General features: G+C 57.1%; 1 protein-coding gene across 1 annotated transcript in view; it reads right to left on the bottom strand.

The window, feature by feature from the left end:
- Window positions 1-18,436, bottom strand: part of ARHGAP22 (Rho GTPase activating protein 22) — a 143,390-nt gene that overhangs the window by 2,914 nt on the left and 122,040 nt on the right. The window contains exons 5-9 of the mRNA XM_055345011.1: window positions 8,118-8,325; window positions 5,675-5,807; window positions 4,734-4,807; window positions 3,981-4,102; window positions 1,644-2,547 (exon numbers count right to left, since the gene is read on the bottom strand). Of these exons, the coding sequence (XP_055200986.1) occupies window positions 1,644-2,547; window positions 3,981-4,102; window positions 4,734-4,807; window positions 5,675-5,807; window positions 8,118-8,325 (1,441 nt within the window). The remainder of the gene's footprint in view (window positions 1-1,643; window positions 2,548-3,980; window positions 4,103-4,733; window positions 4,808-5,674; window positions 5,808-8,117; window positions 8,326-18,436) is intronic.

The raw sequence follows: 18,436 nt of genomic DNA on the forward strand, positions 1-18,436 counted from the left end.
AGAGCTTTAGCTTATCTCCAACCCATGAAGCAGGAGGTTATGTGAGCAGCAAAAGCTTCCTGAACACTCTGGATGCACCAGGTCCTGTGCTGAACACTCTCATCTATTGTGGCACTTAATCCTCATGACAAATGGGTGAGGTCACTGGAGCCCAGAGAGCCTGCCCAGGCAGACATTTGGCCAGTACACGCTGGGGTCAGAGAGCCTGCCTGGGATGCTCGGCCAATACACAGTGGACAGGGACCTAGCCCTAGGCAGTCTTATCCAGAGCCCTCCATGAAACAACACTGCATTTTCCCCTGAGAAGCCAAGCTTCTTAGCAGGTCAAAGAACTAGAAGCTCAAGTTGGTCCACAAATAGCTAAGGAAGTGAGAAGTTGGTTCTGACTTCCTCTGAGGCTATGTGAGGACAGCCTTCACCTAGTAATATTTCCCATGTATTCTGTAGTTTTTGTCTGTGAGCTCATCTTCAGGTCTGTCGTCATCTTCCTCTGTATCTGCAGGATGTTCCACTGTTCCCTCTGCCTGGTAAATTCCAACCCAAGGCTCACATTTGTGAGGTTTCCACCTAGCTGTATACCTCAGTTTTACTCATGTGGTGTCTTTCCTCCTCCTTGCTCAGCCCATTCCTACTGGTCCTGCAACTCCTGGCTCAGGTATCACCTGCCATGACCCTCCCTGACCTGACCTCCTGCAGAACAAAAGGACCAAACGCTGCCACTCCTACTTCCTTAGAAATATCAGGCTCAGAGTTAGAAGCAGGAACCCCCCTCTACCTCCACTGTCTGATGGGGAAAAGAGGACCTCAGAGCCCACTAACACCTTCTGCCAGTGGGTGGGGCCTGATTTATAGGTCAGATAGCTGGGGCCAGGGATGGAAGCCTGAGATGGTGGTGGAAGCACTGCACACTGGCCAGTGCAGGCCCTGCTGGTAACCTTGGAGAACCTGGTGCCTCAGAGCTGGAAAACACCTTCCTCCCAGGGAGGCTGGAAGGATCAAACTAGGGCCATCTGTGAACAAACCTGCAAGGCTCAGCATGTGGCACAAGGCATCCTCCTGTGGCCAGGGAAGGTAGGAGGGCAGGGCTCAGCACAGCCAGCTCCCTCCTCATAGGAAATTGGACTTACAATCCTGGAAGGAGCCCTCATTGCATATCAGGCCCAACCACGGTCAGCCAGTGAGGCTGGCCTGGGGCCTGCATTGCATGTGGGCACTTCCTGGGGTCCATGCACACCTCAGGGGGCCCGCATCCTCCCTGAAGGCCACATGGGGACTCCCATGCTGAGTCTCTCTGTTAAAGGTGCTCTGAGCAGCGCAGGCTGAGATTCTGACTCACTGGCTCACTCAGCAGGCATTTGTGGAGCTCTGAGTGCATGCCAGACCCTGTAGCTCCTGAGCTTCTCCAGACAGAGGACCCTACTCCCTCCATTCCCAGCCCTGTCCTGGGGGCCTTCCCCCAGAAAAGTGGCTTCCAGAGGCTGGCTGCTCTGAGCCTCACCTCAGGGAGGCTTTCTTTCAGAACCAGAGGCCATGACCAGAGGCCAACTACCCAGGGCCAGCGCCCGCGAGCTGCTGACCACAAGGGCTCTGCCCGGCCCTGGGAGTGCCAGCCTCGCGCTCACCCCAGGGCTACAGCCCTTTACCTTTTTATACTTGTCTCGTACTCAGTCCTCTGCCGGCACAGCTCTGCCCTGAGCTCCGTGACCAGGCCCTGGAGAGCCTGGGAGCAGCGGGCATAGTCCTGGGTTGGGCTGCCTGGGTCGCTGGGCTCGCTGCTGCTGATGCAGGTGCCCACCTCGTCTAGGCCACGGCCCAGCTCTGGACATCGGTGGTCCTCACTGCTGCTGGGGAAAGGGGAAGGTTCGAGGGCCCCCTCAGTGTGCAGGGAGCTGCAGGTGGACGAGTCGCTGGCCCGGCAGGCCGTGCAGCTGCTGACCGAGCCCCTGGCCGATGCCTCGTAAGAGGAGGCCCCCGACCGTGCTGTGCTGGCCACACTGGGAGTGCTGGGAAACAGGCCACCGGGCGGAGGCACGTTGTCATAAGTGGAGAGTCTCTGCGCAGAACTGGAGTCCTTGAGCCGTTCTCCCGAAGAGGCCCAGCGGTGGCCACGCAGAGAGGACAGCCCGTTCATGAGCCAGTTCCCTCCAGAGATGATGGGCACCTCCAGAGATGAGTTGCCCACCTTCGGGCTCCCCGAACGGGACCCTGACTGCCAGAAGGAGGACTTCCAGTTGGGCAGAGTCTGCACCTTCTTCCCAGGGCTGGTGGTGACAGGGCTGCCTCGGCGACCCAGGCCCGTAGGAGAGGTTCTGGATAGCGCCGCCACAGTGGCCCCATCCAGAGATGAGGTCCTGTGTGACGGCAGGCCAGGGGTGCTGGGGCTGCTGGGTTCTGGCCGGGCATCCCTCGGGACCTCCTCCGAGCCCCAGCTCACTGTGCACGGTGGGCCCCCACGCGGGGAGGCCAGTCCTTCCTCGGCCCTCGCAGCGAACAATTGGCTGTGTTTGTGGATCAGGACAGTCATCAGGTGCTGGACCAGAGAAGTACCTGCCAGGAAGAGAGTGAGAAAGCCTGGCTGTGGCTGTCTTAAGTCCGGGCTCTCTAGACCACACCCAACCTGGGGTGCCCCTCAAGAGAGGAGCAAGAGCTTGCCGTCTGCCTCTCCAGAGGAAAGGATGGCCACCACATCCTCCAGACCCAGCACAGCCTGAAGAATCCTGCCCACGAATCCCCTTCCTTGGACACAGAGGAGGTACTGTGCCGCCCCGCCAGGTGTGGGGAAGAGGCAGGCACTATGCCCAGTGAGGCTGCAGGGTGAGCCAGCAGCAAGACCTAGACATCACAGCCTTCTCAGCTGTACCATGTCAGTCCCCTGTACTGCCAATGAGGGCTGTGCCTGGCTGGCCCCATTCTGGGGGGGCACAAGGCTCTGGGACAGGGACAGAGATGTCTTACACACACACACACAATCCCACATCCACACGGTCACAACTCACAAATGAATGTATGCAGCCCCCAACATGCACAACCTGCCCTTGCCTCCCCCTGCACACTCTCCCTCTCTCTCTCTCCCTCTCTCTGTCACACACACACACACACACACACACACACACAGCGACACACACACACAGTGACACACACAATACCTCTTCTCCAGGCCACAGCCCCTGAGATGCAGCCTGTAGTGCCTGACACAGGGGCTTGGGGGTCCGCGATGAAAGGGGGGCAGTACAGTGGAACCATGGTACCTATCTGCTTGCCGTGTTCCCTCCTATTACCCTCCACTAAAGACCAGAGACTGGGAAGGTTTTCAGGTGATAAGGAAGGAGGGGTGGTCGGGTGGGCCCTCCCACTAGGGGTAACCTTATAAGGGTCCTGGAAAACATAAGGAATCCTTAGGCCACAAAAATGGGTGAAGCAGGAACTTGGTGTTTGCAGTTGGCCATTTGTTCAGCCTGGCAGGCCCAGAACCTGGGAGCTCAACGTGAGAGAGTGAGCTCAACAGTCCCAGGGAGATCTGAACAAGCGTGCCACCCCAAGAATCCCAAGCAGCTGCTATTGCTAATTTTTATCACTATTATTATTATTATCTCCCCCAGGGAATGGCTCTGACATCTGGGAGCCAGCGACAACTAAATAACATTTACTTAAGGGAAACAAAAACATCATTGTGTATTCAAGGACAAGGGAGCTGACCTCTTTCCCCCACCCCAGCCTCTCCTGCCATTCTAATTGCTCCCAAGGACACCATCCACAGGCCAAAGTTCCTTTTGCTTTTATAGTTGGACCCCATGGGGTTGGGGAGGGGGTGGTGAGGTGGTCTAGAGGCTCCTGCCAGGTCCCCGGGACACAGCCCCTTCCTACCGGCTGGGCCCTGGGCAGGACTGATGTAGGGTGATGCTTCTGAGGACGTGCCTGGGACTGAGGGGAGGCCAGACCCAGGCAGCACCCAGTACCACCGTGTACACCTCCACCGTTACCTTCCATGATGGTTACTGGGTCTTCTATCTGTGGCCGAAGTATATTAGGTCCAAAAACAGTTGCCAGGTTCTGGACGCTCATCTTGTTGACATTTGAGTGGGACTGAACTTCATCCAGAAACCTGTACAGTGAGGAAGAAGCAGCTGGCAGAGAAGCAAACGCTGATGCCAGATCCGCTGGGAGTTGCCAGGCCCATGCCCAGCCACATCCAAGGGTATCCGCAAGCTGCCGGGCATAGCCAGCTGCCCTGCCAAACTCAGAAGAGGGCAGAGCTTCCCCCTCTGTGGGGCAGGAGGCAGCCATCCAGAGCAGAGGCCAATGGGACAAGGGAGGACACAGGACTCTCCTGCCTGCAGTGGGGGCAGATGCCCCAGAAGGCCCAGAGCCCTCAGGCATGGCGCTAGATGAGGGCCACACTGCATGCCCGCTCCCAGCACCTGGGCCTAGGCCGTTGTGCTCTGGAGGCTGACCCCTGAAGGGAGGGGACAGGGACAGGCACCCAGAGAGGACTCCAGGGACAGAGGGTACATCTCTCCTCTTCAGAAATGATGCACCGGAGACTATCGAACACCACCTGCTCCCATGGGGAGTGTCAGCTCCATGGGCATAGGGGCTGTGTTCTTTATGCCCCTCACTGGCTCCAGCAACACCTGGGGAGGGTGGGTATGGGGTGTGAGAATGACCAGAGCCCCTCTGTAAAGGGAACTGAGCCAAAGTGCAGGAAGGGAAGCTCTCTGCCCCTACTCACTTACTTGCAGATATATCTGAGCAGGTTGTAGTTGGCCAGGGGAAGGCTGCTCACTTGTTTAGCCAATTCCAGAGTCCCCTTGGGATTGAAAGAGAAAAAGAGCATTTCAAATTCCAGCAAGGAGACTCCAAGGCCCTTTTGCTGGAGGGAGGGCTGGGAGCAGGGGCAGGAATCAGAGTCCAGACCTGTAGCCAAGCCTCAGGGGACCAGAAGGTGCCACCACCTCCATCTCCCTCAGAGGAGCAGCGAGGCCAGGCTTGTGACATCTTGTGGGAGCCGATTTACTCTGGAGAACTGATGTGAAGGGTATGCCTCTGCAGGGCTAAAGAGGAATGTCAGGGCCAGGGCTCAGCACATTTATGGAGACACAAATATTTGCCAGGCAAAGACCCCTCATCTCCCACAGGGCCAGAAGGTCAGCATATAGTCCCTGCCCAGCCAAAGGCACCTGCAGGAGAGGGTGATGGTAGGCTGGGAGCCCTCTGTCCTGGAAGTAGTCTCAAATTCTTTTGGGAGGAGACAGGATATAAATAGATGAAGGGTCTGGTGGTTTCTGAACCCAATGGCTGGCCTGGGTAGCCTAAGGTTGAGGTGGGTAGTAGGAGGAGTCCCTACTGTGTGGGGGTCCAGACCTGGGCCCCAGGCACCCAGAAACATGACGGGAACTCGGCCTGTCCCTCCCAGAGACTGAGGTCTGCACACAGAGAGGACCGTATGCAGACAGGGGATGCTCTCAGCCCCCTCCATTAAGAGCTGCCCCCCCAACATGCAGACAGCAGGATGTTCCAGGCCCCCCTTCACAGAGCAGGAGGTTCATGACCTCCCATCTTACAGAGCAGGCTGTGGGCCAGGATCTATGGGCCAGGAAAGTCAGTTTGTGCCCCGCTCCATACACCCGCCTCCCAGCAGACCCGCTTCCCAGAATGGGCCCCAGGAGCTACTGACCTCCCCCTCATCCTTGGTGAGCAGCTGGGCACAGCTAAGGAAGTCCTCATACCTGGCGAAGGGGACCACGGGCTCAGGGAGCTCCCGCAGGTAGAGCTTCAACAGAGAGGCCACCGTGTGCACGTCTGTTGTGCTGTGGGCAGGGGGACATGCATGAGGCCTGGGACACCAGGGAACCCCAGCGGTGGCCAGCACCTTGTGCCACTCCCCCAGAGGCAGCCTCTGCTCTCCTGTCCGTGTGTGTTTGTCTGTGTACAGTTAGCCAGGAAAGCGGCAGGAGTGAAGGGCCCCTTTCTGCTGGCCTGGTGGTCCCTCTGGGGTCCTCAGCAGGGCAACATGAGAGCTGCTCCGCTCTAAGCAGGCACTGGGTGATGGGAAGCCTGAGCTTGCTCTCCCCCCACCCCCAGACTGGCCCACAGTGTAAGGGGAGGGGCCATGGCAAAGGCACCTGGCATGTTAGCCTGCTGAACTCCTGGAAAGAGCAGGCGTCCCTGGGCCCTGGCCACTAGGGCCCAGGCAGCTCAGAGGTCGGGCCCTCCCTCTCAGCCTCTGGGCTCCTAGACACATTATAGACACCTGGGCGTCTATGTTCATCACCCTACTTCCAGCGCCCCAGTGCTCTGTGTGTCCACTCGGAGGCCTCAGTTTTCTACGCCCCAGCTTGGATTTGCCCAGTGAAGAGCAGCAGCCCTAGGCCTATTGGCCTCTGGGTTCAGGTTCTGAACTGGGGTCTTGGCACCTCCTCTAAGCTTGCCTTCCTGGATGGACCTGGGCACTAGGTATTTCATGTTTTTCTAGGGCCCTGGATTTAAACCCTGAGCCTGCATCTTCCTCATGGCAGGAACTCAGGAAAGATGAGGCTGGGGCCAGGAGAATGCGGCTATGCCCTTAAGGTGCCACCTGGCCTTGGCTGTCCATAGCTGGTCTTGCTGAGTTAAGCCCTAGGGTCCCTTCTGGCTTCTCAAGCTCCTCCTCTATGCCCTCAGCTTTCAGTACTCCTGGGCCTGGGAGGCCTGGCCCACAGCCGGGGTCCGCAGCCCCAGTCCACAGCCTTCTGCCCTCCAGGTTCCTGTAGCCAGATCCTCTGCCCTACCCTGGTCTAGGGAGTCTGGCCCAGCATTCTGTCTCCCCTTCTTTCCTCCCTGCCTAGAAACACACTTCCTCATCCTCTCCTTCTTTCCCTACTCACTGCAGAGTTTTCCTTTTAAACAGTGGCTTGAGGCTTTTTCTTGGTACTCCTTGAACCACGTCCTCCTCACCACCCTCTCCCGCTACACACACCTGCCCTGAATCCAGGCACCCTATCCCAGCACCCAAGGAGGATGTTCTGCAGCCCACAGCTCTGTGGATGCCCGCCAGACTGAGAGCCCCACTAAGGCAGGTGCTGTCACCTGTCCCGCTCACTCCCCCAGGACCAGGCTCACAGCCTGTGGTGGAAGGGGGCTGGGTGCACAGGCAGGGAGGACAGCTCAGGGGTCCCAATCAGCTTCTGCCTTTTCTGTGGGCAGGACTCAGACAGAGGGAGCTAACCCGAGAGCCTTAGTTTCTCCACCTGTTGGATAACACTTCCATTCCTTGGTCCTCTTCTTTCCTAAGGGCAGAACTCCCCTCAGAATGGGGGCAGTCCCAAGCTCTATATCTACTGACAGACTTGCCCACTGCAGTGATGGGTCCTGGTAGAGGCTGGAGGGACTGAGGGTGTTCTGCCCCAAGAGCAGGGCTGGGAAGGCCAGGGCTGCCAGCAGGAACCCATGGGCTTATCTGTGACTGTGAAGGCAGAGCTGAGACGCTCCAACAGAGGCCAAGGCTGGCTTGATGCAGGAAGAACTTTCTATGAAAACTACTCTGTGATGGGTGGGGTCCTGTCTGGGAGAAGAGGCCCCAAGGAGCCACCTCCCTGGTCATAGCCCTACCCACACAGTGCAGCCCTCAATGGGGAAGTCCCAGTGATGGGATAGGACAGGTACCGGCTCCCCACCCCTGGTATCTGAGAGAATGTGGGGCTGCTCCATCTTGCCACTGAAGGGGCCTGAAGGGTGGGAAGCTGAGAGAGGGGGCCCTGCAGAAGGCCTAGAGTCCCAAATGGAACCAGCAGAGGCCCTTCTTTTCCCCTGCCTGGGTTGGGTTTACAGGCATCCACTGTGGACACAGCCTGCATAGTCATGAGTGTGCCTCATCCGTGGCAGGATCCATCCCTGAGAGGAGACCCAGGGCTGCTGCACTGATTTTGTGCCCAATGCTCTGCCCATGGGAACAGTTGGGTGCTGGGGGGGCGGCTGACTGAGCACACGTGCTACTGTGGGGAGCCATGCCACCACCACCTTGCTGCCAGGCTTCCTGGAGGCCAACCTACTGCCCCCTGGAGCTTGTGTCCTGGGAGGAGCCCCTACAGCAGGAAATGGACAGGTGATCCCATCTCTCCTGCTTTCCCTCAGGAGCTCACCTGTCAAACAGTGGTTTCTCCCCACAGTCGAAGGAATCCTGCAGGTCCCTCACCAGGTTGGCTTGGCCTGGCATGCGGAAGAGCCCCTCTTCGGTGAGCCCACGCTCCCGGATGAAGTCCACACACTGTTCCACCAGCAGGGGGGCCAGACGGGGGCCATACTTCCGCTCATGGTGGACTGTGTCCTCTAGGCGCTGCCCAAAGATCCCTGGGCACAGAGAGGAACTGGTCACACTCTCAGCCGTCCAGCTCAGTGGTGGGGGAAGGGTGCTTTGGACAATGGGGGGCCAGAGGTGCTGTCAGGGACAAAAGTGTCTCTCTCTGAGGGAGCAGATGAGGATCTGGAGGGAGGGGTCTATACTAGGCAGCTGGACCCTGGGCCACAAGCAGGAGGGGACAGTGGGCAGGGGGCCTATCCTGTGCTGTGGAATTTGTCTAAGCCTGAAGAACTTTCAGAGGGCCCTCAGGGAACATGAATTATGCATTTTATTGATTCATTTATCTGTACAACACTCACCTCCAAACAGGAGTGACTTACATTTAAAATCCCAGAACTATGTCCTCCAAAAGATGTGCCCTAGAATGTTCTTAGCGGCATTCTTTGCAATCTGTCCAAATGGGAAACCACCTAATGCCCATCAGCAGTAAAATGAGTGGGCATGTCATGGTCTACTCATACTGTGCAGAACCAGACAACTATAAGAACAGATGGCAAAACAGCTCACACAAGACAGATGACTCACTGATGTGAAAACTTACTCGTGGCTCAGCATCACCGATCGTTAGGGAAATGCAAGTCAAGCCACAGTGAGGTACCACCTTGCACCCCGGGAGGATGACTACTATCAAATCAGAAAGCAGCAAGTATTGGTGAGGATGTGGAGAGATTGAAACCCTTGTGCACTGTTGAAAGGAATGAAAATGGTGCAGTCACTAGGGAAAACAGAGCAGTGCCCTCAAAAATGTAAAACAGGATTACTGTATGATCCAGCAATTCCACATCCAGGTAAATAAGCAAAGGAACCAAAAGCGAAGACTTGAACAGACATTTCTACATCCATGTTCATAGTACATTATTTGCCATATTCAAAAGGTAGGAGCACTTGGCGGGCTCAGTCAGTAGAGCCTATGACTCTTGATCTCACAGCCAAGAGTTCAAGCCCCAGGTTGGGTATAGAACTTGCTTAAACAAAACCAAACAAAACAAAAGCCAAAGGCAGAAACAACCCAAGTGTCTATCAAAAGATAAACGGATAAACAAAACGTGGTACATACATACAATGGAATACTATTCAGAATTAAGATAAAAAGGAAACTCTGACACATGCTCCAATGTGGATGAATCTCAAAAACATTATGTCAAAGTGAAATAAGCCAGCCACAAAAAGACAAATACCGTATGATTTCGCTTCTGTGAAGTACTTACAATAAGAATTCATAAAGACAGAAACGAGAATGGTCGTTGCCAGGGACTGGAGGATGGGGGGCAGGAATGGAGAGCTACTATCTAATGGGGTAAGAGTTTCAGTTTTACAAGATGAAGGAGTTCTGGAGCTGGAAGGTGGTGATGACTGCACATTGTAAAGGTACTTAATGCCACTGAGTTGTATGTACACTTAAAAATGGTTAAGATGGTAAATATTAGCTCTATTTCACCAAGAATTTTTAAAAATTAAAAAATAACTGCAAGCAGAAGCCAGACCTAGAGTTCACACTGCATGACTCCACCTATGTAACATGCAACACCAGAGCAGGATGTGGTTACCCTGGTGGGTCAGTGACTGGAAGGGGTCGGAGGGGGCTTCGGGAGTGCTGGTAGTGCTCTGATTCTGGACCTGGGTACTCCTTACCCAGCTGTATTCACTTTGAAAAAAAATCATTAAACTACCCTTGTGATTTATATACTTTCTTATATGCTACATTTCAATAATGTTTGTAAAAAAAAAAAACAGGAAGCAGGAGATTCAGAGCATTTAATGCAGGACAAGAGGCAAATGAGGGATAAAAGGAGAGAGAAAGAAGTAGAGGAACTCTGGACTGAGAAGATCTATGACAACTAAATATACAACCAGCTAAGGGGCTCCTCGCGGCCTAGGCCAAGAGCAGAAGTAGCTGAGGACCATAAAGCTCTCGCTCTCACAGTGATGGTAACAGGAGAAACACACTTCTCCCAGCCCTAAGCTCTATGAGGATTTTCAAATACCTAACATCTTCCACTTGCACACATGACGCAGAGACTTCCCCCACAGGGTGGCTTCTGGGGTGTGCCAGGGGCATGATGCCAGAGCTCCATTCTGTCCAGGCATGTGGCTGCCGGAGATGTGGATGGTGAGCCAGTCAGGTGAGCATTCAGTCTCTCCCTTACCACTGAGCAGTGGAAGGACTCTGGGCACCTACTTAGCTCCCCCCACACTGGCTAGTTTAAAATAAGATACATCAGTTCCTAATACAGTGCCTGGCATAGAGCAGGACTCAGTAAATGTTCGTTCTCCCCCTGCTCGACCCAAGTACAAAGCCTACAGAGTCTGGGGGTGGTGAGACTTCTCCCTTCTAGAAAACATGCCCATGTAGAATGCATCCAGTGATGCCAACAATACTTTAGGGAGAAGTGTGTGCATGCAAGTGGACTTGTGTGTGCACATCTATGCATGCATATGCATGAGGAAAGGGCGCTAAAACAGCTAACACATGGCACTCAAGGTGCCAGGTCCTGCTCTCAGCACTTCAAAGACACCAGTGCATATAATTCTCATGCAGCTTGTAACCTAGGGACTATTACTTTCACATCACTATCAGCATCATCCCCATTTTTCAGATGGACAAACTGAGAGGCAAACAAGTTGAAGAGCATGCCCAAATTCACTCAGCACATGGCAGGGTCAAGGTTCGAACCCAAGCAGGCTGGTTCCAGGCCTAGAGAATGTTCTAGGCCACAGTGCTGCTCTTTACCCACACTGATGCTCGGATACCTGGATACTATCCACCCACCAATCCTGTTCCCCAAGTTTCTCCAGTCTTCACTGGCAGTTCCCACAGACATGGTCAGCACTAAGCAGAGACTATAATACGACATGCAAGGAAAAGCTGTCTGCCTCCCGGGCCTGGGGGGAGAGCCCAGGGCCCCTGCCCGCAGGGGTGTGGCCTGCGGGCCAGTCAACAGCGTCCTGGCCTCTCTGCCGAGCCTGAGAGCGGCCTGCGCTGGCCCTGGGGACACAGCACCACTGTTCCCCCTCCCCTCACCCAGGGCTCCATCACCAGCGCTCAACAATGGGCCCCATGGGCCCAGATGCTCTTGTTTAGCTGGTGTGCAAACCACTGTAATATGAGTTATTTAAAATCTGGAGGTTTCATATAAAAATTGATTTCCAGCTTCTCTTGAAAAACCCCACAGGTCCGGAGGCCGGGAGGTATTCCTGAACAGCAACAGGGGCGGCGTCCTGCCATCCCTGGCCGGGACAGCACATCTCACGGTCCTCACCAGGCCCTGCCACCTCACGCCCAGCCCAAGCCTGCCTTGGGGGAGGCCCTCACCCCTCTGCTTTGACCTGAACGGCACAGACGGCCCCAGGGTCCTGTGGGCATGGGAGGTAGGGGAGCAGGGCGGTGATCCACGGAAGGTAGGAGCGGGAAACCATCACGTCACCACCTGAGGCAGTGCCAGGCCCTTCAGTGAGCCGGAAGATGACATGTTGAGGGGAGCCGCACGTGGGGCGAGGGTCCCCCAAAGGGGAGGGGGCTCGACTGGCACGGCACCCTGGGTGCCCACCTCCCTCTGGCCCGCCTCCCTCTCTGGTCAACGTTACATACTACTGGAGCCCCCTAAACCACAAGTCTGCCTTCCTGCCTCTGGCCCGTGCATAGACCTCGGCCCGGAGTCTCCTTCCTCTCCAGTCTGGGCAAATTTCCTACCAGCCCTTGGGAGCAGCTCTGATGGCCCTCCTGCGTACTCCTCACCAAGAGCCCCTCCCTGTCCTTCCTGAGCTAGTGCAGGATGGGGATCACTGAGGGGAGGACGGTGAAGGATCCAGAGTTAGTGCTCCCCACCCCTGGGCTCATAGGGGACTGAAGGCCCGTCAGGGAAGAGAGACACTGAGGAGAATTCTACAACTCCTCCAGAGACCCACAAAGCTGGGGTAACCCCGTGCAGCCCTTTTTGCTTGCCCGTCTCCTGTCCCCAGGACACCTGCCATCCTCTGTCTGTCTACCTGTCCATCTACCCTTCCTCACCCTCGCACTCGGGCCTTACCCTGTTCTAGGTAGTGGAAAATGCAATGGGGCAAGCAGGCTGGCCAGACAGAGGGCAGCTGCTGCAGGGCTGGCCCACTGCTGCTCTGGCAGCACTGCCATCTCTAGGAGCCCCCTCCCAACCCCGGCACAACCATGGCCTCCCTGGTAACCCTCCTCGCTGCTCACCCTCCCTCCCAGACAGGGCTGTGAGCCAGGAATCGGGAAGTCCACCAACCCCAGGCGCTTCCAAATACAGGTGATTTGGGGGAGGAGGTGACGTTGAGACTGGGGTGCAAGAATTAGTGGGAGGCAGCCAAGCAGGCAGGTGGGAGTAGGGTGGGTGAGCAGAGGCCCCAGGGCAGATGTGGGTGGGGTCTGATGGGGAACTGCAGGGGCTGGAGAGTGGGTGTGAGGGAGCCTGCTGAAGAGGCAAGGATCCTCACCTGTGCTGAGCACTGACCTTCTTTGCTGCTCAGGGGCTTGGGAAATGGCAACACTGCCCCAGGGCACTCCAAGTGCTGAGCCCAGTGACAGGGCTGGCCTAGGGGTGGGGGTGGAGACCCAGGCAGCAGGTGACAGTCACAACTGAAGGTCACAAAGACAAAGATTTGAGTCTAAGTGTGCACTGGTCTGGGTGTACGTTCCAGCTAAGCTACCGAGGAAAGGAGGGGGCCTCAGTTTCTCCACCTATAAACCGGGGTGACCATGCTGTTTTTAGGAGGCTGCCCTGAGGCCCTGCCCAAGGCACCACCACATCCCCGGCAGGGCTGTAGGGCAGGGCTGTGCCAAGCCTTGCAGGAGACTCTGGGGCCAGATGCTTTGTGGAGGGCCTGGGAGAGCTCACTGCAGCTCTGCCTCCTGGGCGTCCTCCCCGGTGGTCCTCCTGCTGGAGGCAACCTGCACTCAGGCTACAGAGCCTGGCCTCCCTCAGCCAGGATCTCTCTGGCAGAGCCAGGGCTGCGAAGAGCTGCGCTGACCTCCCTCGGCCCTCCAGGCACACCTCGATGGGGAGCCTTGCCAAGAACCAGTTCCAGTAGGTTTGTCAGATCCCTGGAAGCCCAGCTGGTGTGCAGGTTCCTCAAGGTCCCGGCCCACGCTCTTCTCCAGGTACCGAGGGCTCTGCCACGGAGAGGAAACTGGCAGAGGCTGCGCTTCCTCTGGATGAACCTGCCGGTGGACTCAGAGCTGGGCCAGGCCTCCCCCGCCAGCTCTCCCTGGCAAACAGTGGCTCCCACTCTCCTCTCCCCGAATCACAGGCAGGAGCAGGAGGCAGGAGCAGGAAGCCGCAGGCTGCAGGCCAGGTGCTCAGCGGGCTCAGCCCCTGTCCCTGATGACCTTGGGCTCTGAGCTCTTCTCTGCAGTTCCATGAGCTGTGAGCAGCCCCAGGAGGGCCTACCCCCGACAGGCACAGTGAAGCAGGTGCTGGGTCCATGTGGCCTTCTCCTGACCCAGGAAGGCGGCCCAAGGCCATGGCACTGCCAGCTCCTGAGGCCCCAGGAGGAAAGGGGGCAGGTGGGACTCCCTCGAGGAGCTCATTCCTCAGTGGGGTCAGGCCTGCTCGGCTCTACCGGGCCGTCTTGTTGGGGGATGGCGGGACAGGGGGGACTAGGCCACACTCACAGCTTACAGCAACATTCTTAGTCTCCCTCCAGAGGTTAGGCCTTTGGGAAGTCCGTCCCTGCTCGCGGCCCTCCACCCTTCCCGCTCGGTGTGCCTCCACCTGCCTGGCCCTGCTCCTGCTCCAGAGACTACAGCCTCACAGCTGCCTGGGGACAGAAAGCAGCCCCGGCTGACATCCACATCCGCCAGGAGGCAGCCGTCTCCACCAGGGTCTTGCCTAGGGCGAGCCGGCCCCATCCGCGGGATCCCTCTCCTCCCGGAGGTAGCCGGCGCGGCGCCAGGCTCCGTGGCCTTCCTGAGGCCCACGGCGGCGGGGGGTGTGCAGACGTGGGACGAGCACTGTGCCTGTGCTTGGGGTCGGGACCCTGGGGCTCCCCCGCAACTCGGTCCCCCCGCGGGTCCCCGCTCCGCTCCGGGCGGGCACCCCGGGGCACGGGATCGTCTGTCGGCCCGCTCCTATCTCCTACCCTCCGCCCCGCCGCGAGCACGCGCGCGCCCCGCTCCCACCCCCGCGCCCCCCGCGCCCCCCGCGCCCCGTCCCGCCCTACCTGGGGCGGCGGGCGCGCAGCAGGCGGGCGGGCGGCGGGGCGGCGGCGGGCGGGCGCAGCAGCGGGGGAAGGCCCGCGCGGCCGGCATCGGGCCGGCGGGGCGGCGGCGGCGCAGGAATGCCCGGCACGCGCAGGTGGCAGGTAGCGTCCTGCCCGCCGCCGCCCCGGGCCGCACCGCAGGGAGGCAGGGAGGCAGGGAGGCAGGGAGGCAGGGAGGGCCCTCCCCTCCCCTCCCCCTCCCCGAGACGCCACGAGACGCCAGGCCTGAAGCCGGCCCCGGGGAGGGCCCCGTCCGGACGTCGCAGCCCCTTTTCCCGACACGAACGCTCGACGACCCCGGCCCGGAGCGAGGGACGCCAGCAGCTGCCGGAGAGGAGCCCCTGGGGGAGCGCCGGGTCTGTGCCCCCGCGGGCTGGGAGGCAGGTGTTGGCCCAGGAAAGTCCGGTAACTCGTCTGGGTCACGCAGCGGGGGGACAGCCGGTCACGGACCTAAAGCGGGGTCTCCTGGCTCCAAAGCGGGTACTTGGGACTTAAAGTCAGGTGTCGTCTAGCGCAGCCCCGAGAGCTAAGTATCCATGTCCCCATTTTACAGACGCGGCTGCTAAAGCGTAGAGGGGTTATGTAATTTTCCTAAGGCCACACAGTAGGTAACAGACTTTCCATCTAAACCTAGATTACCTATCTGCAGGGATACATTTCTACAAGGGCAGGATGCTGTCCCAGGAAATGAGCCCGCAATCCCATACTTCCAAAGTTTGAAGAGCAGAATGGCTAGCCAGCGGCAGGGATATACCAGGAAGGTGGGTGGAAAGCAAAGCCAAGCTGGGGCCTTTGCAACACCAGACAGGAGGAAAAGAGGTCCACAAGGGTCTGTGGGCCAAAACCTGTAAGGGAGGGGCTTAGGAGAGCCCTGGGGCTGGAAGGGGTGGGGGCTCCTCCAAAAGCTGGGTGTGCAGGGCAGGGCCACTCTTTTTACTCTACTGAGCAGGGCTGGGGCTAGGATGCGGCAATATGAGGCACTCACCACAAGGTGCAGAATTTAAGGAGGTGTCAAAAGTTTCAATAAGATATTTTATTGCAATATTTTAACATGTATAAATTAAATGCAAAAAAACCCATGACGAATGAGTTAATCAAAATTTTAAGTAATGACAGGCTCTAGCCCTGCTCTTGCAAACTCTGTGAGCACCTAACCCTAATTTACCCACAGATCCTGTCTTTATTTAAAATTTCGATATTTATCATGGGTGTGGTAGGCTACATAATGACCCCTCCCCAAATGTCCACATCCTAATCTCTGGGACCTGTGAGTGTGTTACCTTACCCAACAAAGGGACATGGTAGACATGACTAAATTACGGATGGAGAGATGATACTGGATCATCCAGGTTGGTTGCATAAAAGGGAAGAAGAAAGAAGTATGACTACAGAAGCAGTAATGATGTAAAGAGGGAAGCAGCGACCTGGAGTGATGAGGCCACAACCAAGGAAGGAAGGCAGCATCTAGAAGGTACAGAGAGGCAAGAGCCCTCGGAAGGAACAGGCCCTGCCAACATCTTTATTTTAGCTCTATAAGACTCAGTTCTGACTTCTGTCCTACAGAACTGGGAGAGGATATATTTGTATTCTTTTGAGCCACTCAGTTTGTGGCAATTTGTTGAGCAACGATAAGAAACTAACATAATGGACTTTTTGCATTAATTTTCATTTAAAGAAAATTTCAATAAAATGTTTATCTTGACTGCTGAGTTTGCTGGCGCACCCTTAAATTCTGTGCTGGAGGCCACTGAGGCTCCTAGGTCCTGGCCCTGATACAGTGTGGGGGTGGAGGGCTGGGTTGAGGGGAGGGGCTCAGTGTGCTTCCTTCCCAGAGCTCACCTACCTGAGGAGGGAGGAAGGGCATTTCATGATGAGGGCCACAAGCCAAGGAATGCCCCGGCCTAAACCTGCCAGAAAAACCTGGAGCTCCCATGGCCCCGGGACCCCTGTGTCTGAGTAGCACTGCCCACCTTAAAGAGAAGGGCCCAAGGCCTCAAGTTGAAGCAGCTACTCTGGGGTAGGTGGGCCCTCCCCCTGGACCTGTGGGCTCTGGTGCTGACCTGCTTTCTCCTCCTGAGCTTCTGTTTTCCCACCTGTGTGGTCATCACATTAGGCCTGCCAGTCTCTAGGGAATCCCCCCACCACCATTCCCCAGATGGATGGAAGTCCACAGGTGCCCTCCATTTAGAAGGTTCTGGACTCAAATGGGCACTGATAATGAGGTCTAGATTATGCCCTGGAGGGGATGGTGCCCATACCACATTGGGGGCTACTTTTAGTGGTGGGACCTGGTAGGGGGGGGGGTATTCAGAGACGGTCATCAAATTGTCCTCTTGGGCCAGGGCCAAGAAGCTGAGAAGCTGGGGGTGGTCTGTCCTCTCAAATCAGTTCCTGGTGACTGGTGACCCCGGCTGGGGTGGCCCCCATTTCTGTGCTGTGTGTCCTATGGCCTGGGGTCCAAGGCCACAGGGACAGCCTCTCTCCTCAGTCTGGATGGCCTGCTTCCCCCGACCTCCACCCCTCTCATCAAGACAACTACTCAGATCCAGAGGTTGTGCTGCTTTGATGCTTACCCAGCAAGAGAGAATCTGCAGATAGGCCCACCCTGAGGGCGGCTGCCCCTGCTCCCACCTCAGCTGTGTGCCATAGGGCAAACTGCTAAACCTGTCTGGGTCTCTCTGCCTCCCTCTATAATGTAATTTTGATACAACTAACCCCTGGCAAGAGTAGCACTTAGCAAGCATGAGGCCCCTCCCTCTTTCCTCAGCCTGATATGGAGGACAGGGCTCCCTGGAAGTGGCCGAAAGCCCTAGGAACCTGGGCAGAGGACACCCGGAGGCCCCATGGCCTCCCTCTCTCCAGAGCAGGCATCTAGCAGTGGGGCTCTGAGCGCCAGCACACCTGGGTTAGAACCCAGCTTCCTGCTGACTTCTCTGTGACCTGATGGAGCATTTGAGCCTCCCTGCTGCTAAGTGTCCTTAGGGGAGTTAGGACAGTTCCCTGGGGCTGTTGCAGAGCCTGACACAGGAACATGCTGAATGAATGTTAGCTGCTCTGGCGAGTGGCAATGCCTCTGGCAACTTCTCCGTGTCCCCCCCGCCACCCCCCCCCAATGGCTCACTGGCGCTAACCCTCCACTGGCTTCATCTTAAAAGTGGCCACAGTAAACTCTTTCCTGGCCTGTGATTGGAGCTCTACATAGCCCAAGGGGAAACCAAGAAGGCCAAGTTGATGGGGCACTTCCCAGCACAGCTGCCAGGAGGGACGGAGGCAGGAGGGAAGGAGGACTTCCAGTCCAGCAAGGTGGGTAAGAGGCAGCCAAGCGGCTAGAGTCCCGAGTTTCTCAGGAGGCAATGGTGAGCAGCCCCCACTAAACCACCTTGCTGGCTTGCCAGGCTCACCCAAGGTAAGGCAGCTGCTCCTTCGCCTCTCCTCCTGGTAAACAGCCCTGGGCTCCCGGGCTGTCTCCTGTCAGAGGGGACTGTGGCTGGGAGCTATTTCCCCTGCCCTGGGGATGTGAGCTCACAGACCCCAGGAGCACGGCAAGGGAAGGAGGCCCCAGGGTGCCATGAACCCACCCCTGTGCCCAGAAAAGGCCAGATCTTCCCTTTATGAGCCTGGGGCATGGACAGCATCCAACGCCTTTGGAGGTGTCTCCTCCTCCACCTGGCTAGTGGACCGTCAGTGTCCATGCGAATAGGCTGAAGGTACCAGGATCATGCTCGAGTGTCCCATCTGTCGGCTTAGTGACCTGAAGCCCAGACCAGATCAGCCACGGTCTATTCTCTCCCCTTTTGGAAGAGCTGCCCAGAAAGGCCCGGCCAGGCCCCCAGACTTGGTGGGTCAACATTCAGGGGAACTAGAAATTAGACTTTCTCCTTCAAT

Source organism: Nyctereutes procyonoides, unplaced genomic scaffold (assembly GCF_905146905.1).
Source record: "Nyctereutes procyonoides isolate TBG_1078 unplaced genomic scaffold, NYPRO_anot_genome, whole genome shotgun sequence".
NCBI lineage: Eukaryota > Metazoa > Chordata > Mammalia > Carnivora > Canidae > Nyctereutes > Nyctereutes procyonoides.